General features: G+C 36.0%; 1 protein-coding gene across 6 annotated transcripts in view; it reads right to left on the minus strand.

Annotated features, from left to right (window-relative positions):
- Positions 1–25,158, minus strand: part of ckn (CRK like proto-oncogene, adaptor protein) — a 153,253-nt gene that overhangs the window by 69,470 nt on the left and 58,625 nt on the right. Inside the window, exon 1 of one of the 6 annotated variants that reach the window (XM_065361972.1) lies at positions 72–1,318. The exons of 4 other annotated variants lie outside the window; for them this stretch is intronic. In XM_065361972.1, coding sequence (XP_065218044.1) covers positions 72–696 — 625 coding nt within the window. In that variant the 5' untranslated portion in view covers positions 697–1,318. Of the gene's footprint in view, positions 1–71; positions 1,319–25,158 lie in introns of those variants that run through there. One more of the 6 variants, XM_065361963.1, reaches the window with a different exon arrangement.

The raw sequence follows: 25,158 nt of genomic DNA on the forward strand, positions 1-25,158 counted from the left end.
TAGAGGGGTAGAGCAAACACCTACATACACAAGTCCAACTTTACGACCGAGTTAAATATTCATCGACTTACGATTGAGTAGATTTTTCCAGCTACCGCTCAAAGCGCGAAAATACTTGGAAAGGCTTCCTTGTTGTTCGCCGGCTGCAGTGCAAGGTACGGTGATATTATGAAAGGCGTGCGGGTGTCGATGGTCATCGACATCGACGTCGTTGTCGTCTTCGTTGCGCCGCTGATTTGCATTATTCACGAAGATGGCCGCATCGTCAGAAACCGACGACAGATTACCATCGGAATGGCTTCTGGATAAGGTCAAGATGGAATTGAGCGAATTTCGCCGGCTACGAGCGCCCGATAATGAGGTCGTACTCTCGCAGAAATCCGAATAAGGGAACTTTCCGGCGAATTTGGAATTGGCATTGTCGCCCTTGATGGCGTTAGCGTTGCCTTTGCCTTTACCGCCGCCATTGATGCTGGCAGCGCTACGAATCGAAACCGCGCCCCCTTCGTATAGATCCTTGCTGAAACTTTGATAAGTGCAGGAAAATCGGTCCGGGTGTTTTTTACGCAGCGAATACCTTCTCAGCAGTTTCGACGATTGGCTTTTATCGGATTTCAGGAAATTCTGCAACATGGACACTTTGGAGAATTTCTTGGGTGGCAAAGGTGGTTGCCCCAAACAAACCGGACTCGACATGATGGAATATGATGTACGGTGGATTAATGCTTTACAGCTGCTACGACGTTGACATTTAGAAAATTGTAGCTATCACAAAACGCACTCGCGTCTATCACTTTTTTTTTCGCACTAAAAAATCACAATTGAGATACAATTATAGCCGATGACATGTATAGAGGTACCCTAGTCGATGGATAATCAGAATCACGTAAAAAAGTACGCGATACGTGATCACTCGGTATAAACACTTTGGACGACTAGAGTCAAGACCAACTCTCGACTCGCACCAATCGAAATAATATACTACACATCACACATACAATACAGAATACACACACGCTAAGTACGCGATAAGATACGCAAAGCAAATAACCGACGACGACGGCTAATTATCGGTAAAAATTTCACCTTAACCAAACAAAAATTACGAAAAAACGAAAAAGTGACGAAGAACGAAGACGAATATAGACGAGCTTTGAGCGTTCTGCGTTCGGTTATCGGATATCGGTTCGAATTCGTCGATAATACGCGATTGCGAACCAATTGACGGATGCGCGATAAACACACTACACAGTCGCGTTCAACACAACGTCAACGTTCGACAACTCGAACTACAACACTACTTCAATTCAATTCAACTCCTCAACTCCTTACTACTCCAACACCACTACACCAGCCAGCGGGTAGCCGGGTAACCGGGTACCCGGCACTACTACACACAAAACAAGAATATAAATACTCGACAACACCAGAGTGTTGGCGTATATTCCGTGTAATATCTGTATTTGTATTTGTATTCGGATTCTATAATGCCTTAGGCCTCTTCGCGTCTGCGCGATAGTCGCCAACAACCTGCAACCAGCCAACCAAGCAACCACTTAACCGGCGTATTGTTTTTCGTTATTATTCAAACGTGGTATTAGTTTCGAATTTGAAAAAAAAGATCAATCAACCCTCAGCCGGTCAAACGATCGATAAACTAGGATCCGGAATCATGCACTCGACAATATCCATCCACCATTCTCCACCAGTCTACTCGACAAAAGAAATGCATAGAAGCGGTGGACGGGAGGAGAATAAACAAACTGAATGTTAACAAGAATATTACTCGTAAAAACTGAAAAATGACAGAAAATATTTCGAATGTGTTTGAATTTCATTGAAAATGCGAAAAAACTCGTTACAAAACTATTACGTACTTTGAGCACAAATTTGAATTCAAGAGGTAAAATGAAACGAGAAGCCTTGAGAACAAATTCCAAATTGAAAGTTTTCAGTGAGGAAGTCTCCTGGGTCATTCCACGTCAATTGGACCAAGATGTGGTAGGGGGTTCGGCGATTTTTTTGAAATTTTTCCTGTGGAAAGACCTTCCGAAGGAATGACCAATGGCGCAAATCGCAGCCCAAAGGCAGCCAGGGGGTGTCAAAGTTTTCAGTGAACCTAAAATATCATCCATTTCAGCAGTGGATTAATTACTCGATAACCGCGATACCTACCAAAATGGAACATTTCCCCATAATGAGGGGTTTTGAAAGTCTTTTTGATGATATCATAAAAATCGGTGTTGCCACTTTTTTTCGTACAAAAAATTAGCTCAAAAAGTTTCGAAACGTAGTTTTCACATCGTTCCAACTCTCAAAAATTCTGAAAAAATATATTATGTACAACTTTCAATGCTGAACAACATATTAAAAAATTGGGATGGTAACATGTTGTAAAGTTGATTTTTAAAAATTTAAAGTTTGCGAAAAAATACAATTTTTTGATTTAAAACATAAAAAAAAGTTTTGATTGGTGAAGTTGACCCATTTGACCCCTATTTTTACGTATCTGTTGAAAAAGTTGAAAAAAAACCTTTCACTCGATGAAATGAACTGCTCACAAAAAAATCAAAATTCGAAAAAATTCAAAAAATGAACGAATTTTTATTTTTTATTGTGAGTGTAATTTTCATCAACTTTTTCATGAAATACGTCAGAAAGTGGTAAAAATAAGACAACTGAATAAATTTAAACTTTTTTTGATGTCTGAAATTGAAAACTGAATTTTTTAGAATTTTGATTTTTTGTGAAGAGTTCATTTCATTGACTGAGTGAAAGGGTTTTTTCAACTTTTTCAACAGATACGTAAAAATAGGGGTCAAATGGGTCAACTTCAACAATCAAAACTTTTTTTTTATGCTTTAAATCAAAAAATTGTATTTTTTCGCAAACTTTAAATTTTTTAAAATCAACTTTACAACATGTTACCATCCCAATTTTTTAATATATTGTTCAGCATTGAAAGTTGTACATAATATATTTTTTTCAGGATTTGTGAGAGTCGGAACGATGTGAAAACTACGTTTCGAAGCTTTTTGAGCTAATTTTTTGTAGGAAAAAAAGTGGCAACACCGATTTTTATGATATCACCAAAAAGACTTTCAAAATCCCTCATTATGGGAAAATGTTCCATTTTGGTAGGTATCGCGGTTATCGAGTAATTAATCCACTGCTGAAATGGATGATATTTTAGTTTCACTGAAAACTTTGACACCCCCTGGCTGCCTTTAAAAATGGGCTAAAGGGCTGCGATTTGCGCCATTGGTCATTCCTTCGGAAGGTCTTTCCACAGGAAAAATTTCAAAAAAATCGCCGAGCCCCCCTACCACTTCTTGGTCCAATTGACGTAGAATGACCCTAATGGAAAAAACCCGACGACATTCATGTAAAATGGGAAATTAAATCCTCCACTCCACAACTCAAGTTCTCATCATTTTTGTCGTAAGACTTTTATTCAGTCTCTAGAGCCTTTCAAAATTTAAAATAATTCGTCTAAAAAACCTAATAGCGCGTATAAATAGAAATTCAATTTTTTACAACTTTGCTCCTTTTCATTTTTGTAGCAAAATTTAATTTTCTAATCAGCCTCAGGAGGTCATTGCACGTCATAACGCCCAAATTTGGAGTCAATTGTTCGGGATTGCTGAAACTCGGGAAAATTCTGTTTTCAGAGTTTTTCAAAATACTAAAAATACCTACTCTTTAAAAATTTAAAAAATCCATAGTGGGGCTTTCTTGAAAGCACAACTCTCAAAAACTTTTCCAATTTCGGAACAAACAAGATCACATTCATAACTACTACTGATCGTTAGGCTACGCATTTTCTTCAATTTTCAGGAAATTTAGGATACTACCGAGGGGGGGGGCTGGACTGGTCGATTCAGTATTTAGCCGGTCTCAAAAATACGTGGACGATATGTCATACAATATTTGACATTTTTTTCACATTTTGACCAACATTTTGAGACTACGACCCCCCCCCCTCGTTGGCAAATCACATCACGAAAAGTCAGTATTTGTAAATATATCATAAAAAGGTATGCTCTCTAGATTTGTTTCGAATTTTCAAATTATAGCTCCGAAATTTGACAAGTTTTCGAGAACCGAGCTTTCAAAAAAAGCTCAACTTCAAAGTTTGGAAATTTTTGGTAAGTATTTTCGAAACTACTCCCAATCCCAATTATGATGAAAACGCCACAAACAAGTTTTCTCCGAATTTCAGCAGTCCCGAGCAATCAGGCTACAAAATTGGCATCATGATCAGAAATTTCAATAGCTGCCAAGAAAATTCCCCTCCCCTCCCTCACTTGCTTCAAAGAAATTTTGGGAGCAGAGAAGTGTACAGAAAAATTTTGAACGAAATTGGGCTTAAACCTAAAAACAGCACTGATTTAACATCAAATAACGCTTTTATAATTTATTTTTGGAATTTAACTTTGAAAATTTGGTAATTTTACAAATATTTTGTACACTGAAAGGAGAGTCTTTACGTCTCATTTTCCTTTTCAAATTCCAAAATAAAATCCAACAAATTTTGAAAATTTTTGCGTCTTTCCTCTGTATTCCGTAAGCACACAAATTCGAAAACATTAAATTTTTTTCGGTTTTCAAAAATTTTTTCGGGATTTAAAACGCTTAGTATGAAAATTTTTTTAAAAATTTGTCATTAATCGTCGACGTTGTCAAGAAAACGGAATGAAATGCGCGATGTTTAAAATTTTTCTTTGGAGGGTCTTGACAAAATGGAGGAGGATGAAATTGAAAAAAAGTTTGGGCCATAAAATTTTATTGAAAACCATCAGCTTGGCCTTTTGATTCCATCTGCATCTTTAAACTTACGTTAACGTGCAATGACTTGAATTCAATTTTTTTTTTGAACAATATAATCCAACTTTTTAGTCTAAGTATCACACGAAAATTTTTAATATGTATTCGCTGAATTGGGAACCCTTGAACTGGTTTCGAAGGAGGATAGGTACGCCTTCTTCATCAACACTACTTTAAAATCCACCATTTATCGATTCAATAAAAAACGAACCCTTATCAGTTATCAAGTGAAGTTTTCAAAACAAACCGGTTGCCAGCCCTCGCACTCTTCTCACGCTAACCATTGTATTATTTGCGTAGAAATGTATACCTGGTTTTGTACGTATTAACTTATAGGCGGTAATAAAATAAAACTGATCCAAGTAAGACACTTGGAACGCTTACAGAAATTTCATTTCCTCAAACTAGGTATGTATTTTTCACCAATAATACACCTACCAAGAAGTGAAAACTTTCACAAACAAAAAGTTACTCGTACAACAACAGAGATCTGAAAGTTACACTGATCAAAATTAAAATTTGATTTTTTTCCCCTTCTTCTTTTGAAGTGATGATAACTACCGAGAAGTAATTTCTCATTAAACCAAAAGATTGATAAGGAAGTCTTCTCACACTCCAATCCATACAAATTATCACAGTGTCCTCAGTTGCTGTAAGATCCTCATCATTTTGAAATCACACCGAAAACACCCCTTTTCCGTAAACCAACTCATTATTCCATCATTTTAACCAAACATTTACAAATATTCCTCATTTACTCGCAACGCAAGTCCAATCTTCCACTCGAATTCTGCTGGAACTAAATACGAGTACGAGTACACAGGCACCAATAATTGTCTGCGTACAATTACTCACACTGTGGCTGTCTAACGAGCCAGTGAACGAAGCGTAAAACTGGTAAAAGTGGCCTATTCAACCCTAACGCAGGTTCAGTTCAGCCTTCGGGTGCACCTTAAGCGTAAGATTTCGGTTTCGAAGATCATATGCAACAATACAGCTCACAGCATGAGAAATACTCCATTTTGACGGTTGTATAATGTAGGTATAATATATTTATACGTATAACCGAATACGAGCGACATTTTCACGGTCACCTAGAGCCACGGCTGGTGCTGCCGCTGCTGTTGCCATTAATCAAAGCAAACGTCAAAAATGTTGCATATTACACTACACACGCATTTAGGAGGATTGCTAACACTACATGTGTCCCAGTCCCAGTCCCAGTCCGTGCAACAGGTGCGCATCACATATAAATTACCAAAGTGAGTGAAACTGGAATGCATATTTCCTCCTTCCCCCTCACCCAATATTTCGCGGTAAGATTTTCAATTTTTTTCACATAACGACGAATACAGCCATCAATACGAGTAATTAAATACTATGCCTTATAAATTGATAACAAACGTATTAAAGCGTGAAGTTTAATTAATCGTTTGCATAATGTTCGCTGCATTTGCTGCAGTTACGCCGATGATAATAAATTTCCATCGCGAGGAATCCTCCCATTCGCCTTCGCCCTCGAGTATAGCTTGAATTCAATTTGACGGATCATTTCCGCAGTTTTAAAAAATTGCAAAGTGTATCTGAAAATGCAACGACAAAGATCAGTATGTCGAGCTGCGAACAAGGCGCTCACTGCACCACGTTTGTATAGTAATTAGTATTTACACTCGTTTGACTATTAAACTAGATCTATTGTTTTGTACATCAAAAGCTCGGTCAGCTCCTCCTTTTACTGCTATGTGTACTCTCTTTACACGACATGTCATTAAAACAATCGAAGATACAGTTATGTACTTTGAAAAGGTTTGAAATACGAGTAGGGTAGATATATATATTTTCGCTAATAATTTCCACCAGGTAGGTAACTAGGTATTGCACGTACGTATGGCACACAAATTAGAAAATATTAGCATACATAATGAGTAAATCGACGATGTTAGCACGTAGAGAACCGCGAAAATCATTTATTTAGTAATAACGAAAAATGATGAATGCGCTATTTCTGTCGCTTCCTCTTTAGCATTTACGTGTACCTGCTACCTCCGCCACTCTGTTCAAGGTTAATGGTACACCGGTGCTCATTTACTAGTTAGTCGTGTGAAAATCTTAACGGGTTTGAAAATACCTACATTCGTATTCAATTTAACAACGAAGAACCCTCTCCCTCACTCGTTCGTTTACTTGGTCAATTTTCCAAATAATGGCGAAGTTCGAAAAAATGATTATAAATGCAAAAGGAAAATGACCAACGATGAAGAAATATGTAGCGGTAGGTACCTACACGATATGGTCAGCAAAATTTAGTGATCAAACAACTGCAAGTAAGTTTTTAAAGAACAAGTTCCTTTGGTATGTAATACGACATTGTCAACATGGTACAAGTGCAGGTCACTCTCGAAGTTTGTAATACTTATGTACATTGCGCATAGTACATACATACATACACATAATACCATAACGAGGCAAAATATCAAGCACCGAACCGAACTGAACGTGCCTCTGCCTCTGCCTAAGCGGCTAAGCCTACCATCATGCAGCAGTCACAGCTCACTCGTTCAGTGGTCAATGCTCAAGTTAGCACAAAATGCGTACTCGAACTTGGTCTCTCAAACAACTGTACACGAGAAACAGTAGCCTTAGCCATCGGCCGAAGACGAATTAAACGATCTTCGTTTCTACATACATACGTGTATAAAGCGATTAGTACGATAATCACGTAGCATTAATACCTACTCATACTCACTAGCGATCGAACCGGTTAATTTTGAAACTTTAATGCAGTTACACGATAGTCCTAATTCAATTCTCCTTGACTATCTCTCATCAAAAATCATCCCCCTATGGCGAATAGATAGGTATGTATGTATTTGTACATTATAATATTTGACGTAATTCATAAGCATTCTGCATTCCACTTCCTGACTTCCACCTATCTGGTCATTATATTCAAAAACAAACTCAGATCTGATCGTTACACTTTTCAATGATATTTGGATCGGATTAGATTCGTTCAGACCTGATCGGATCCAATTCGGGGACATCTGATTGAATCTGATCAGTGATCATACCGATTTGATCAGGTAAAATTCGGACATTCCCTGGATCCAATCAGATTCAAACACATCTAATCAGATCTGATTAGATTACCAGTTTTATGAACTTGATCAGGCACATGATGAAGGAAACCGGACATGGAAATCTGATTAGATCAGATCAGAGTGTTCATCAGAAATTTGGTTGAATTGAATCTGAATAGATCTGATCAGGCAAGTCTAATCAAATCAAATCAGATCTGGACATTTACAGGATACAACTTCATTTGATCAAATGCATTACATTTTTTCTGAAATTAACAATTGATGTGCAAATAACTGGCACCACTGTATTTTAGAATAATATTTTCTTAGTTTCAGAAATGATAACTGATGATATTTTGGCATAATTAACCACAATTTTTTCCAAAAAAAAACTCCATCACAGCCAATGGCGGGCTTGTGCTTGAGAAATGGTGACGCCAATGCAATTGCAGGCATTGGAATTTGTTTCGCACCAGAATCTCTCTTGAATATCTCAGAGCGCATCACGCATCCGGATTATCCTACCTCCAACACTTTAGCCGAATTCATTGCAATTCGCACAGCTTTAGAAATATTGAAGGAAAATGAGATTCGTAAAGTCAAATTGTTGAGTGATTCCATACTATGCTATCAAAGCTCTCAACAATACTTGCTCTTCTTGGCAGAATTCACGTAACAAACCTGTTCACCATGAACAATTGAAGAGCTCTATTCCAAAGTGGGTTGTCATTTTTTTCCTCAAAAATTCGTTTAAAATTTTTGTCGCTAAAATTTGTTCTGTTTCCAAAGGTCAGTGCACCTTTCCTTTCTTTGGACATAGAACAATTGTTTGCTGAAAAATTTACTTTAAAAAATTGATGACTTCACCCACTTTTGAAGTAAAAATCTCCGTAAAACATGGTTTTTTAAAAAATAACTTAACCCACTTTGGAATAGAGCTCTTCAATTGTTCAAAGAAATTCTCGAGCTGAAGAAAGAATTCGATGCTGTTGAGTTTATTCACGGCTTCGCACACAAGCATGAATTTACCAACATAATAGCCGATTCTTTAGCCAAGAAAGCTGTCTACACCCTCTACACTGTTGAAGTACAAAAACAACGGATTTTCGACATGTCCCAACGCCAGGTGATTGAGACATTTATTCGTGAAAAACAAAGACTTGAGCGAATCGAAGAAGAAACCTCCTTCAATAAAACCCGCCTTGATCCGACATTCTTCAAACCAGGCGACTTGGTCCCTTCCGGGATACCTCCGAAATTAGAAATTATTCTGAGTGATTTCCAAATCAAATTCACAGAATCTTGTCAAAATCCTTCAACATTTTTTTCTTGGGATGATCCCAAAATAGTAAATCCTGACAAGGGAAGTATACTAACTAGCACAAATTTTTTTGAACCAGACCAGGGAGAATCGAAAGAGGACCACAAAATGTGTATACCACTAAACAAAATTTTACATGTTAAAATTCATTCCTCAATTTTTGAAAAAAAAATTTTAAAACTGCAAATTTTGGCCAAAATTTAAAAAAAAACGAAATTTTTGCAAATTGACTGAGAAAGCTGAAATTTGCTTTATACCATTTTTTCGGCCTCCCGAATCCCATGGTGATGGTTTCTACGCGTTCTGGAGCCTCCGGCGAATTTTAGGGTTCTCCGATTACAAAAAAAACGCAGCAAATAGAGTGAAAATAATGAAATCCAGCTTCTATAAACGCGGATTTAAGGCACGTATTATCAAGATTTTTTTAGCCCGGTTCAAATCCAAAATTTTCTCCTGTGACTATTTTTGAAGAAATGAAAAAAATCAAAATCTGCCGGACGCCCCATAACGGTTCGAAACCATCATCAATTGACTCCAGAGGTCGAAAATAGGGTACACACCAAATTTCCGCTTTCTCGGCCAATTTGCTGAAATTTTGATTTTTTTCAAAATTTGTACCAAAATTTGAATTTTTAAAAATTGGCTAAAAATCTAAAAATGAATTGTAGCACGTGAAATGGTTGGTGGTATATTTTGAGGTGCTTTTCTCACTCCCCTTAGTCCGGTTCAAATTTTTTTGAGCAGATTGGGATACTTCCCTCTTAAAAAGCACTTCAAAGCGATAAATTTTTTGAATTTGCGGAAAATGTCGAAACACTAGACAAAATAGCTGTAACATGGCCAACTATTTTTATAAATCATACTTCAGTTTTCCCAGCGTTTCATTGTTTCAAAGCCCACCTCTTTCGATTTTCTCATCATTTTTTCAAACGTTTTCAAAAAAAAAAAACATCGAGAACATTCGTCTAATTAATAAAAAGTGAGGCTCACAATTGAAATAAATTTAAATACAGATTCAAATATTTCACCTTTTTTAAAGATTTTTCCCAACAAAACCGAACATTAAAATGTTTTTGTTCATAGATCGAGTGAACAATCACTAATTCCACCGAATGCCAGCGATTACGGCCGAATTCAGATTTCCCAAAACCCTGGCAGTGGGCACAATTACCTGCGTTTTGTATGTACCTCTACCTGCAATTAGCTTACATACAAATTTAAAAATTTAGTCACGCGTTCGCTTCGTTAAGACACATACTGTAGCAACCTGGTGACGTCACGTGACAAACGTTTTACTTAGATAATTAAAAGACCGCGTATACGAGACCAACAACAACAAAAAAAAAAAATACCTACAAAGTAAATAATAAAATAATGCACCTTAAAATACGTGTTAGTTGATTATTATTCATACTATCTCCGAACATATTCGTCTGTATTCGTTGCATTTCGTATGTCTTATCTTTTCGTTCGGTTCAATTTTTGAGATTGTCTATCTCTCGTTATTATGTATATGATCGAATGTATTGAAAGTTCGTGTGTTTTTATTTCGCAAGAATTATACGTTTTTTGTTGAAATGTGTCGTAGAATTATTTTTCGAGAATATCTCATCGATAGAAGAACAATTATGGTCCTCCGAGCCGGATTCTAATTCCGGGAATTTCGTTAATTTCGTGTTTTCGCGAAATAAAGTCTGTTAAATTCGTAAATTTCGTGTTTTTTGCGCGAAATAAAAATCGTAAATTTTGTGCTATGCATGAAATAAAATTAAACTCGTAAAATTTCGTTGATTGTGAAACAGTTCGATTCGTACTTCAGGATGGCTGAAGATCCGAAAAAATTGGAACGCTCCAAGAGAGTAATTATCAGAGAAATAACGTCATTGAAAGCGGTCACCGAAGCAGGTATACAAGAAAATGCATCTATCGATAATGTTAATCGTTTATTAACGCATTTGGAATCATGGCGAAAAGCTCTCGATGTTCTCAAAGGTATTGACAATAGTTTGCTTGATTTAATCGATGATTCGAAAACTCCTGCTGAAATTTTGAAGCTTGAAGAAGCTATTACCAAAGATCGTTTTACATTGATGCAAGAATTGAACGATTATTTGGGTTCAGTCAAAACTATCAAAGATTCGCTCGAAGATAATCGTCCTACTCGTCGTTCTATGCTAAATTCGTCATTTCTTGATGCAACGTTAACTAATCCTACCATTAAAATCCAGGACATGCCTGTCCCTAAATTCGATGGGAAAATTCAAAACTTCCCAGACTGGTATAACGAGTTTGAAAGTATGTTTGACAAAAATGAGAATTTGGATAATTTTCAAAAGCTCTACTTGCTTAAAAGAGCAATGGTCGGTGATGCTGAAACGATTCTTAAGGATTACACTTCCGATCCAACCATGTATCCTCTCGCTATCGCTCATATTAAAAAGATTTTCCTCAACAAACGAAGAATCATCAGTGGTCATTTTGCTGAAATTATGGATTTGCCAATCGTTAAAATGGCTCAGCTTCGAGAATCCTTAGAAAAAATCCAACGATCATTGCGTGGTCTCAGTGTTTGCGGAATCAATACCAAAAAGTTATCACCTTTAATTACATTTATTGTGTCGAGAAAATTACCTGAAAAAATACGAATCGATTGGGAAAACTCTCAACACGACTACAGTACATATCCGTCATTCGATCTGATGTACAACTTTTTAATAAATCGGTGCTTTGCTTATGAAACGGTGAATCCAAGCGAATTGAAAGAAAAAGTCAACTCGTCATCTAGTGGAAAACGAGGTAAATCGCCAGTAAAACCAACTCAAGTCGATAAAAGGGCATTGGCTGCTGTGAAACAAAATTCGTCTACGATCCCTAGTAATATTAAATGCGTCGTTTGCGGTGAATCGCATTATCTCAACCAGTGTAAACAGTTTTCTGAAAAAAGTATCGCCGATCGATTTAGTATTGTAAAATTGAATCGATTATGTCTAAAATGCTTTAATCCATTCCATGGGGTTAGTGCATGCAAGCGACCGAATTGTACCAAATGCCAGGGTTCTCATAATACCTTACTGCATCGTATTTATGTGCCGCATCCATCAGTCAATTCAAATAGCGAAACAAATACATCGTCGCCACAACAACAACAACAACAACAACAACAGCATTCCAATTCGCCGCCACCAACTAGTGGACCTTCTGGGTCAACTTCTGGTCCAACCTCAGCTTCAATGTGTGCTACCTCGTCAACACGTAAGTGTGTGTTGTTATCTACGGCTGTAGTTAAGGTAGTAAGTGGAAAGAATATTGTATTTGCGCGTGTAATTTTCGATCAAGGGTCCGAAATTAGCTTAGTTACGAGGGATTTTTGTGAACGTGCAAAATTACCCATACTGAAAAGCGAAAATGAAACTTCTCTCGTTGGTATTAATAATACTTGTACAAAATTAAATTCTGGCGTTCGTTGTGTATTAAAATCGAGATTTTCTAACTTTAGTATTGCAATTGATGCTGAAGTAATTGCGAAAGTTCCATGTAGTGTAAATAAGAGTGATGTTAAATCTATTGTTGATAAATTTCCGATCAATTTTGCCGAAAATTTTGAATTACCCTATAATAATGTTGATATTTTATTAGGTAGCGAATACGTAGAATTTATTTTAAAAGAAACTAGACATTTTTATGAAGGTATATGTCTTAGAGACTCGCATTTCGGTTTTGTAATTTCTGGTTCTTTTAAAACTTCGTTTTTAGCTCAAAAATTATCTTCGTTTTGTGGTTTATCGAATACAGCTTTGTCTGAACAATTTAATCGTTTTTGGCAAATTGAAAACTCTGTGGATTCTCCTGATTCGAAAACGGAAATTTTACTTGAACATAAAATGATCAAGGATCATTTTGATGAAACTTATTCTCGTGATGTTGATGGTCGTTTTGTTTTACGTTTGCCTGTCAAACCTTCTATTGTTAATTTGCATGGTTCTTTTTATAAAGCCAAAACTATGTTGTTGAAAAGTGAACGTAGAAAATCGGATATTATTCAAAAGGCTTATGCTACTTTTATGTCAGAATATGAACAGTTAGGCCATATGTCTAAGCTGAGTAACGTAACTTGTGATTTTGAAAAAGATAACGTATATTTTATTCCTCACCATATGGTGACTAAAGAAAGTAGTTCGACAACCAAATTTCGCGTAGTTTTTAATGCTTCTTGTAATGATAAATCGAATACTTCGCTTAATGATCATTTGTTAGATGGACCTTTCATCCAACCTGAGCTTTTCACAAATGTAATTACGTTTCGAGAATTTATTTATGCCTACGCGGCTGACATTGCTCACATGTATCGACAAATTATTATTCATAAAGATGATCGAAAGTGGCAACGAATTATATGGCGTTCTAATTCTACAGAACCTATCGAAATATTTGACTTAAACACGTTGACCTATGGTACGAAACCTGCCACGTTTATGGCTACTTATTGTTTAGAAAAGGTTGCTCTTTCGATTGAGCATACCTATCCAAAAGTTGCTCATGCTATTCGTAAACATTTTTATGTCGATAATGCCATGTCAGGAGCCAATAGTGTGGAAGAAGCCATTGAGCTTCAAAAATTAATGCACTCGACTTTGGAAAAATTTGGTTTTCCTCTTCGAAAATATATGAGTAATTCGCCAGAGATTTTGAAACAAATTGATAGTTCGTTGATTGAGCCACTAAATTCTAGAATTTTAGGAGGCGATCCCTATATTTACGTTTTAGGTGTTGTTTGGTATCCTGACACAGATACATTGAGTGTTAATATCGAACTTGATGATATGTGTGAAATCATCACAAAAAGAACTTTACTCTCCGATACTTCGAAAATTTTTGACGTTTTAGGAATTTTAGCTCCTGTTACAATTACCGCGAAAATTTTAATTAAAACGGTTTGGAAAGAAGGTCGTGAGTGGGATGAAGAAGTTTCATCTGACTTGAAAAATGCTTTCCTAGAATATAGAAGAAATTTAATTTTATTGAAAGACTATTCGATTCCGAGGTGTTATTTCACTTCTAAACGTGTTGTTACTAAGCAGCTAATTGGTTTTGCCGATGCATCAATGCTTGCATATGCAGCTGTTGTATATTTGCGTGCAATTGATGAACAAGGTAAAGTGAATATCACGTTTATATGCTCGAAATCTCGCGTATCACCATCGAAAGATGACATTAATATTCATCGTTTAGAATTAATGGCTGCAGAGCTTTTGTCAAAATTAATTGGTCGTTTAGGAAAAGAGCTATCGATTGAAAAAGAAAATTTTCATGTATTTTCCGATTCAAAAGTTGCTCTAAGTTGGATTTCAACTGATCCAATAAAATTAAAATTATTCGTGTCGAATCGTGTAAAATCTATTTGTAATTCTACACTTGCCGAACAATGGCATTACGTAGAAACTAAGTCGAATCCCGCAGATCTAGCCACACGAGGCATATCTGCTAACTTGTTTTTGTGTGCTGAAATCTGGCGTGTTGGGCCGAGCTGGTTGTGTGATGATGTACTTTTTCGTAATTATGTCTCACACAAGCCTGAGCCTATTCACGACCTACCCGAGATAAGAAGAGAAAAAGTTACGTGTAGTTTTGTATCGTTACAATCATCAACAATTATTTTATCAGAAATGAATAAATTGTCTTCGTTTTTAAAATTAGTTTCGGTTGTTGGTTATCTCATTCGTTATGTGCGAAATTTGAAAAAATCTGCTGAAATTCGTAATCAAGCAGATGATGCTGTATTAAAAGTAGAAAAACGTACTATAAAAATGATCGAAAATCTGTCTCTAGATGAACGTAACGATGCCTATCATCGTATATTACGTGCATCACAAATAGAATTTTTCGAACAGGAATATTCGTTGTTATATGAGAATAAATGGTTAGATAAAGAGAATCAAAAATCGTTGCCTAATAAAAGCATGTTTTTCTCATTGAATGTATTTTTAGACAAGAATAACTTGATACGAGTAAAAGGTAGATTGTCTGCAGCCGAATTCTCAGATGATACCAAATACCCTATCATTTTATCTGCCAAGTCAAAGTTTGTTGAAGTGTACTTATGGTACATTCATTTGAAGTATTTTCATGCTTCTAAGCAATTTATGTTTAATTTTATTCGTGCTCGCTTTTGGATTATTGGCAACCTCGCCTCGCTTGTGAAAAAGATTGTACGTCAGTGCGTTATCTGCGTACGTATCAACGCTGAATGCGTACAACAATTTATGTCTGATTTACCTAAAGAACGCACCATCGTTGCTCGTCCATTCACAACGACTGGTGTGGACTTGTCAGGCGCAATAAGTGTGAAATGCACAAATCATCGTGTAGCGAAATACAACAAAATGTATCTGGTATTTTTCGTATGTTTTTCCACACGTGCAGTGCATGTAGATTTTGTGGAAGATTTGACTGCGGAAGCGTTTCTCAACACTTTGGAACGATTTTGCAGTCGACGAGGTATCCCAAAGCTACTGTACTCGGATAATGGTACTAATTTTGTTGGTCTTAAAAATATTATTGAAAATTCTAAATTTGAATCGTTTACCCTCGAAAATTCCATTGAATGGCGAATGATTGCTCCTCGCAGTCCTCACCAAGGTGGGCTGTGGGAGGCATCAGTTAAAGCCGGAAAGAAAATTTTGCTCAAGGCTGTTGGCCAGCAAACATTAACCTTAGTCGAATTAGTCACGATTTTATCCAAAGTAGAGGCAATTTTAAATTCGAGGCCTCTAACTTACAAGTTTTCGAATGAATTCGTTGAGCCTTTGACTCCTGGTCATTTTCTGATAGGGTCAGGTTTATTTGAATTGCCGATTGCAGAAAATTCGTCCAATATCAATCTAAAATCTCGTTATCGTTTATGGCGTCGTATTGTGGACTCTTTTTGGGCTCCTTGGCGAAAAAATTATCTAAATCAACTTCAGAATAGAAATAAATGGCGAAAACGAGTGCAAAATTTAGCTGTTAATGATGTTGTTTTGATTTCGAATAAAAATGAAAGTGTAATGTCTTGGCCTATGGCAATTGTTGATGAGGTTTTCGTTGGTCGTGATAGTTTAGTTCGTACTGTTATACTTCGTTTGCCGAATAATGTTAAGCGTAAAACAGCTGTTCAGAATTTAGTAAAATTACCTGTTAACAATGTTTCGTAATTTTTCATTGTCACCTAGATTTTGTAATTTCTTCGTTTATTGATTTTTCTCGATTGTTGTCTCATGTTTATCTTGTAATAACATGTATTTTTTTTTTTTTTTCCTCGATTAGTGACTTGTAAAAAATTGTAAACTATTGATATTATATCATATTCTCTCGATTTTGTCGTGTATATTATGTAAATTGATATCTACGATGTTTATTGTAGTTTATTTCTATTTTGAAGAATTCCTTGTTTATTTTTTTTTAAATTTATTTTATTTTATTTTATTTTTTGTAACTTCTTTTGACCCCTTATGGGTCAAAGGGGGGAGTTTTGTTAGTTGATTATTATTCATACTATCTCCGAACATATTCGTCTGTATTCGTTGCATTTCGTATGTCTTATCTTTTCGTTCGGTTCAATTTTTGAGATTGTCTATCTCTCGTTATTATGTATATGATCGAATGTATTGAAAGTTCGTGTGTTTTTATTTCGCAAGAATTATACGTTTTTTGTTGAAATGTGTCGTAGAATTATTTTTCGAGAATATCTCATCGATAGAAGAACAATACGCCTACCTAAAAAGCGATGTTTATACTGCGCTTTAAATACGACGAGCAAGGAATTTCAATACGCGAGAAAGAAAAACCTATAATAATAAATAAATTAAACAATGAGAAAGGGAGGTACCGGGACGCGGGTGGGGGGGGGCAACGTTAATGATACATGCTACTCGTACTATGTCAACGGTTCTTCAATTCCATAAATTATAGCGGATATGCGGAAGGCAAAAACATCACCGCGCCGATGCCAGCCATAAAGGCTCAATAAGCCTACCATAAGTTCGCGTCTTGACTACGAGGGGAGGAGGGGTGTGAGATGTGGGGTACAAGGCGTTCATCTTTTCATCATTATCGCGTCGTTGCCCTGCGTACCTATCTACCGTTAAAAATGGAACGTAAGCGAAAACTCGAAAAGGAAAAATCGAAATCAAACCAACGTCAAAATGAAACAAATGAGAAAACCTTACGCTTCCTTTAGATCTCTTTTTTTTTGTAACTTTTCATTTTTTTACACTTACAAAGGCACCTCGTATACGAACACTTTTTGAAAGGATACACCTCGAGTATACGAGAATATAAGTAGGTTGAATAAGGCAAATAGTCAACGTTACGGAATTTCAAAGAAACACACTGCGAGAGGGACAAGTCGATAAAATTACTTAAATAATTGGACGAAGGAGGATTTTTTCCTTACTAATTTTTCAGCCGCGATAGCGAGTGAATTTATGTGTTGCTTAATATCGCAGGTAACAGGTAAAGGTATACCTACTAAACGACAAAAAAAAATAGCTATAAAATATACTGGTCGATGCGGTGGGACGAGCAAAACGCTATAATAAATTTTCAAAAGATTTATAAAGACGCGCAATTTAATCAGAACGAATAAAATTAATTGCACGTATTCACGACCGCAAAAAGAACCAAATATACCCTCACCTTCGCAGCTACTCGTGCTTTACCTATTCGTGGTATCTAAATCGAATAGCGAAAAGGAAAAGTTGACTAAAACTTGGCATCAGCAACGTATATCTGTATACCCATATATATACTTTTCCTTCTTTATTCCTTTTTTTCCAATTTTTTTCTTCTTTCGCTTTCCTTCTCTTGTACGTACTTACATATAGTAGGTATACTTCCTATACTTCGTATACATACCTTTCACTCGTACATAACGTTTCACAATAAAGGCTAAATGAAGCGATAAACGAAATGACGAAAAAGCTCGATCGTATACCAAATACCGTAATTCGAAACCCAAGCACCAAATTTACTTAGGCGCCGAATTGACGCAGCTTCTCAAAAACACGAGTACTTTGGAAAACGGATACGAAAAAATAGAGCAGCAAGGTGGTGAGGGGCACTCGTGCGCGAGATTAGGATTTAGTTGATGTTACGCCATCCAGTAAGTAAGTATAGTTGAAATCTTTCCTATTACCAAAAATGTAGGCGCAGGGTAATTCGCATAACTCTTGTTTCCTTCGAGTAAACGGTTAAGCTTAAGATGCTTTTACTAAAGCAGCTCTTACCGACCAAGTACATACAATACCTGCAGGCTTTTCATTCGATTCTTCGCATCTTTCCTTAATTCTTTATCGGATAAAAATAATGAGAAACGTTCACCAGTACATCGGAGATTCTACGGAGGTGTTTTCCAAAAACTGAATCAATCGTTTACTTTGCCCACAGAATATTCAAATCACAAAAACTTACGAGTATTTTTTCTCAAAGAACCTGCATGAAAATTGAGTGAATTTCAAGCCCATGCAATTCTACAATTTGAAGCAGTAAGTACTACAAAAAAATTTTCAATTTCAAAATTCGTAACCCGAGTGGAAAAATGAACAACTTTAGGGTGATTGTGAACAAATTTTCAGATCTTTTAATAATGCAGTCCTAAGAACTTTGATATGTATCATGTAAAATATTGAGCTTTTTACAAAAATTCTAAGGCATCATAGGAGGCAGAGTTGGATTTCGAAGTTTTCATCAAAAATTGTTCCATTCTTGATCATTAGCTCTTATTTACCCACAGCTGTAAAAATTTGTCGCGACTTTTTTCACTCCCACCCCCGAAAGTTTTTGGTTTTTAAGGAGAAAAAATCCATAAGAATTTTATCTTTCAACTTGGAATTGAGTCATTTCGGAAGGCTCCACCCCCCTCCCCCCAATAGACATTTTTACGTTTTTTCATTCTGATCCTGGGACTTGATCCGTTTTCGCCATAAAAACACTATTTAACAAGGTTCAATCCCCCCCTCCCCACATTGATGAAAAAGGGAAATCCGGACTCTCTCAAAAAATGAGAAAATCTAGACTCATACTCAATTTTTTCCAAAAAAAGAGGCAACTTTGGTCACCAAAAAAGCTTGAAAAAGTAACCAAATCTACTATACTTGAACAAAAAAGTGACAGCACAGTCATTTTAGCAATTTGACCAAAGTTGTACACTGCTACTTGTCTGCCACTCTCGCAAGAGGTCATTAACCTCGCCGAAATTAAGGGTCGGAGATAAGTGATTAAATCATTGAACTGAAATTTGATCTAAAGGATGAAATTTGGGATATATCCTATTTTCAACCTGCCAAATCGATTAGAAACTGTTTCAAACCACTTTGAGCAGTTCTGGAGCCTCCACACTGAAAGAAATCATTTTCAAAACGCTGTATTCAGTCTCGAAATTGATGCAATGGTTACTGCACAGTACAGTAATTTTCAAGTTACCTCATTTTGATGTAATGATTACATAGTTCAAATCAGAGAATGCATCAAATAATGGAATGAGTACATTGCCAGGATGGATTTATTGCATCACCTTCTAAAATTCATTTCTGTGTTCTCATTACATTTCTTGGGGGACTCAGTCCTGCAGACATGGTATTCAGAACATCATTTGGTGGGTAATAGTTACATCGTATAGCAAGCAATGATTACATTCCTTAAACATGGCTAAGAACCATGTAGTGATTTACTGAATACAGTAAACGATAGTGGCAAACATTCCCAAACAGTGAAAAACTTATAAATACTTTCTAGGGTCTGAATTAAACATTCTACTCGCGGCCATGTCGTTAAGTGCAGGCAGTTAGAACGAGAGGTCGCAGGTTCGAATCCCGGTTAGGTAGGAAAATTTTTGTAGGGATATTAGGTCTTGAAAAATTTGGTGCAGTGAAAAATATTTAGATGTGCGGAGAAACTTGAAATTGATAAAAAAAAAAATACCTAACCCCACTTTTTAAAATTTAAATACTGTTGAATAGAAACGATGGAATGGTTACTGCACTTCTGTGTAATAGTTACTTCTCTAAATGTGTACTGATTAATGCGTTTCATTCCTATACCAAAATTACCGCATTTTAATGCACTGAGTGCATCGTTTTAATGCAACTATTACTGTTTATTTCTTTCAGTGCAGCAAATTTTTGAAACTTGAAATTTTCACAAAATTTCATCAAATGCAGTTGGAAAGCTAAAATTCATTCCGTAAACTAATTTCAACACGCTCGGGAGTCGACTGCAAGTAGATTTCTAGTCGTTTTGGAGCCTCCAGCGACTTTTTAGAAATTACTGGAGCCTCTAGTAGATATATTTCAATGCTCGAAATTTCCATAACAATTTACCAAACAGAGTTGGAAATCCAAAATTCACTATGTACTCCAATTTTAATACGCTATCAAGTCGCCTGCAGGTTGGTTCAAGTCATTTTGGAGCCGCCAGCGACTTTTCGAAAATTCCTAGAGCATCCAACAGATTTTAGATACTTAAAATTTCATTTAAAAAAACAGTTCGAAAGCTAATGAACGGAGCCTCCAGTAGATTTTTCAATTCTCAAAATTTCCATAAAATTTTACCAAACAGAGACACCCCATTTTTGACATTATTCTGAGGTGGATTGCAGGCAGTCATTCCGTTTTGGAGCCTCCAGCAGATTTTTAAAAATTTCTGTGTTTCAAAAAATGTCACAAAATCTATCCGAATCAACTTTCGGCTTTCCAACTCCATTTGATGAAATTTGGTAGAAATTGCAAGTTTCAAAAATTTACTGGAGGCTCCAGTAATTTCCAAAAACTCGCTGATGTCCACAAAACAACTTGAAATCTACTTATAGTCGACTTCATAGCGCAGCGTATTAAAATTAGTTTACAGAATGACTTTCAGCTTGACCACAAAATGACTTAAACCCACCAGCAGTCCACTTAATAGCGTGTATAAATTTGATTGCCACGTCAATTTCCGCTTCCCAACTTCATTTGATGAAATTTTGTAGGATTTTCAAGTTTCAGAAATGTGATGGAGGCTCCAGAATTGCTCCAAATGGTTTAAAATCTTTTCCAATCGATTCGGCAGGTCAAAAATAGGATATATCCCCAACTATGTAGGTTAATTTGGTAAAATTTTGATTTTTTTTCTCATTTTTGACCTAAATTTGATTTTCAAAAATTCACCAAAAATCGAAAAATATATTTCAATTGAACTGGTCATGCTTATAGAAAATTTGACGTAGAATAATTTTACCTAGTTCAATCACTTTTTTTCCTCCGATCGCCCTTCATTTCGGCGATATAGCCGAAGAACGTAGATTGACAAAGGTTAATGACCTCTTGCGGGGATAGGAGACAAGTTGCAGTGTGCAACTTTAGTCAAAACATTTTCCGGTCTACCGTAATCGAATTCACGTTTTAAATTGTCGAATGAAATTGATTGATTGATTGATTGATTTTTAAAAACAATTATTCATAAAATTGATACCTTTAGTAAGGGTGAAATCGCCATTTTGGGAAAAGCTGAACTTGGCATGTTGGTAGTAAATTTATCGTAGAACAATTTTTGATTGAACATTTTTTTCCTCTCGGACCCTTCATGTCGGCGATACAGCCGAAAAACCTGTATCGACAAAGGTTAATGATCTCTTGCGGGGGTAGCCGGCAAGTTGCGGGGTGCAACTTTTGATGAGTTGTTTTGGAGACCAATCTGAACAAATAATGTCAAATTCAGCTTTCCCCTAATTTTTCCGAGGGTTGATTAAAAATTTGCTAAAATGACAGTATACTATTAGGTAAATATAGAAAAAAAATCACCTAAAAAAATATTTAAAAAATAAAAACAGAACATTACGAAATTGAAGTGTTCTAGTTTCTTAATTTAGACAGTTGAACTGCCATTTTAAATTTTTTTTTGAAAAAAAGCAAGACGTTTAAGCGATTTTTGGCAACGTGAGAATTTTTGCAGCCTCAGCAAAAAAAAAACAATTTTTAGCAATTTTTACGAAAGGAAAGACTTTTTGGAAATTTCTGGCAAAAAACGAGACTACCAAAATTTTTGCAAAAAATGACTTTCAGGCGATTTTTGGAAGAAAAGCGACTTTTGAATAATTTTTGAAGAAAAAGTGAAAAATCTTGGGCAATATTGCTGAAAAGCGAAAATTTAAATTCTTCTTCAATAGTAAAAATTTCATAATTTCCACAAAAAGTGGCAATTTTTGAGAATTGTTGGCAAAGAAATAATTTTTTTTTGCAACTTTTTTTAAAAATGCGAGTCTTTTTTGCATTTTTTTGGGTAATTTTGACAATTTTTAGAAAAAAAAGCAAAACATTTCACAATCGTTAAAAAGTCGGCTCTATACAAAGATACAAACAGACAAAATTTGGCAAGTTTTTCTTTTTGACGCAAAAATGAAAAATTTTTGGATAAATTGATTTTTTTTTTCATTTTTTAAATCCGTATCAAAAGTGTGTAGGGGGAGATTACCAGCACTACTTTTTCGTGAGTTGAAGGAATTTATTTTAAAAAAAAGGAACCAATTTTTCATACAATCCAACAACTTTGGGAGGGGAAGGGGGGTGGAAGCGCCAAAAAAAACTTCACCACCCTATCCGGCTATAGATTGAAGAACGAAAACAAATACGAAGAATACTTGACTTGGATTTCAGTGTGAAAAAACCAACATTAAAATAAAGTGGAAGACACGAATCCAACCAAAACAGGCAAATATTACGGTAAAAAAAATTGGTTACAATGTAAAAAGTAAAAAAAAAAAATCAGTTCACGATGAAACGATTTAACGGTAGACGAAGTATTAAAGATGCATCTGGGAGCATGTGGTACGTGCGTGTGTTGATATGCTTAATGAAATACTCGTCGCTTATTCGTCTTAGCAACCTATCATATAACGGCTAAATTAATTTAAACTTTTCGAGAAAACGGGTAAGTAGAGGAACCAGTACCATTCCACCATAGCCAAAGCCATACATTATACACCATGTAATAGCTGCAACTCAAACACCATCGCTCGACGTATCGCCACAAGTAACGTAATGTTAATGTAAACCGTCAAACTGCTCGTATGTAGTTAATAGTTATTTTGAATCAAAATAGGTACGTCTACGTATACCAAGTCGAACGCACATGCGAACTGCTAATCGTCGAAACTTTTACAACACATAAGCAATAGTTACATACAATTTTCTTCTCTTTTTCTGCCTACTTTCTTGTTTTGGATTTTTCACAATATACCTACTCGAGTAATAAAATAATAAAACTAGATTTACTTCATTAATCGCCCAGTTATACTCGGTCGCAGTTGAAATTATTTTCATTCATTCGAGTACTCGGTACCCCATTCCGAATAAATAGCCCAACAGGTAAAACAATTACTCGAGACTGTAAAATGTGATTTTACGAGCGTGTAAACCCAGTTCTAGGCATTACCATTACCTATAATTTCGAAGCAACCCATCTTCAATGAAGAAGAGTCACAAACGAAAACAAAACCAGAACTGGCCAACAAACCGAGTCAAAAATCTTCTTTTTCAATAGGTAAACGAATGCAAAAGTCTGTCAAGTTTTCTTTTCTTTCTTTTTTTCTGTTTTTGTTTGACAAAACGCAAATACTTACAAGGGGAAAAGCTCCGAGCTCGGTACCGGGTGTTTTTAATGACGAAAACAGTTCCGGGTAATTATACAGGAATTGGACACGAAGACGTGGGGTGTGGCTCGGTATAGCAATTAAGTGCGCGTGAAAAATTCATCGCGTTTAGTTTTGCAAAAAAAAAAAAAAAAAAAAAAAATGAAAGAAAGAAACGAAACGAAAAAGAGGAAAAAATCGTACTCGAATCTCGAGCACCTACTATAGTAGTAGGTAGGCTATGTGTATAGTTAATTTGTACTCGAAAAAGTAATACCTCGTCGTAAAAATTGAAGCGAAAAAAAAAGCTCGCTTTTACGCCCCCTGTTTTAAAATTCGATAGGTGGTATAATCGACAAACGCGTAAAAAGGCAAATCCGAGAGTGTCGATTTAAAAGCGCCAATTAAATAAGGGGGCTCGAACGGATTATGCAAATGAATTTCTCATTCGACGCGCAGATAACAGCTACTCGTAGGCTATACCTTACCTACGCGACAGTATTTTTTTCCCTTCGCGAGTGCGAGTCGAATGTAAGTCTTTTTCGACGACAAACTCGAGTGTTTCTTATAACTTATTTATTTTGGCGGCGCGGTAGGACTGCTGATGGCGGGGGGAGGGGAATCGACGTCGGTCGACGAATTATCGTTAAGCTCTCCAAGCTCTACTTAGTCGTATAAGTATACAACGAAGAGACGCTACCAATTCATTCATTCATTTATTATCTCGTCGCGTAAAAATGTACGTACTGTGCATTATACTGGAAAGAAAATTTTACAGCCAGATGCTGGAATACGAGTGTAGGATGCCGCATCGACCTCGCATTTCAAATGACCAAGTTGGCTCGAAATTGTGAAAAAGCAACTTACACACACAGGGCTGGTCATAAATAATGAAAATTGGCAATTTCGCTACATTGCGCATTTTACCATTTAGCAAACTACACATACATTCATCTAATGTACTATAACGTCGACGTCCGAGTGTTTTATGCACTCTTATCTTATTCTATACTTGTACGCGGTACAATACGTCTTAAAAGTCTACATGCATTTATACCATACGCGAGACATAATTAATTATGTGTATTGATAAATACTTTTGAAGGCAGCTGAACATCAGCAAGTTTCCTTATTTCTCCTCTTACTGAAAAAATAAGTCTACGGAAAACAAGAACCCAGAATAGCGATAAAAAAACACACATATTCCCAAGGCACTTCTCAAAAAAAATATCAATTTTGAGATTTTTGCACTTTTGGATGCTTATTAGACATCTTCCACCTGCATAACCATA

This window comes from Planococcus citri, chromosome 1 (genome assembly GCF_950023065.1).
Source record: "Planococcus citri chromosome 1, ihPlaCitr1.1, whole genome shotgun sequence".
Classification (NCBI taxonomy): domain Eukaryota; kingdom Metazoa; phylum Arthropoda; class Insecta; order Hemiptera; family Pseudococcidae; genus Planococcus; species Planococcus citri.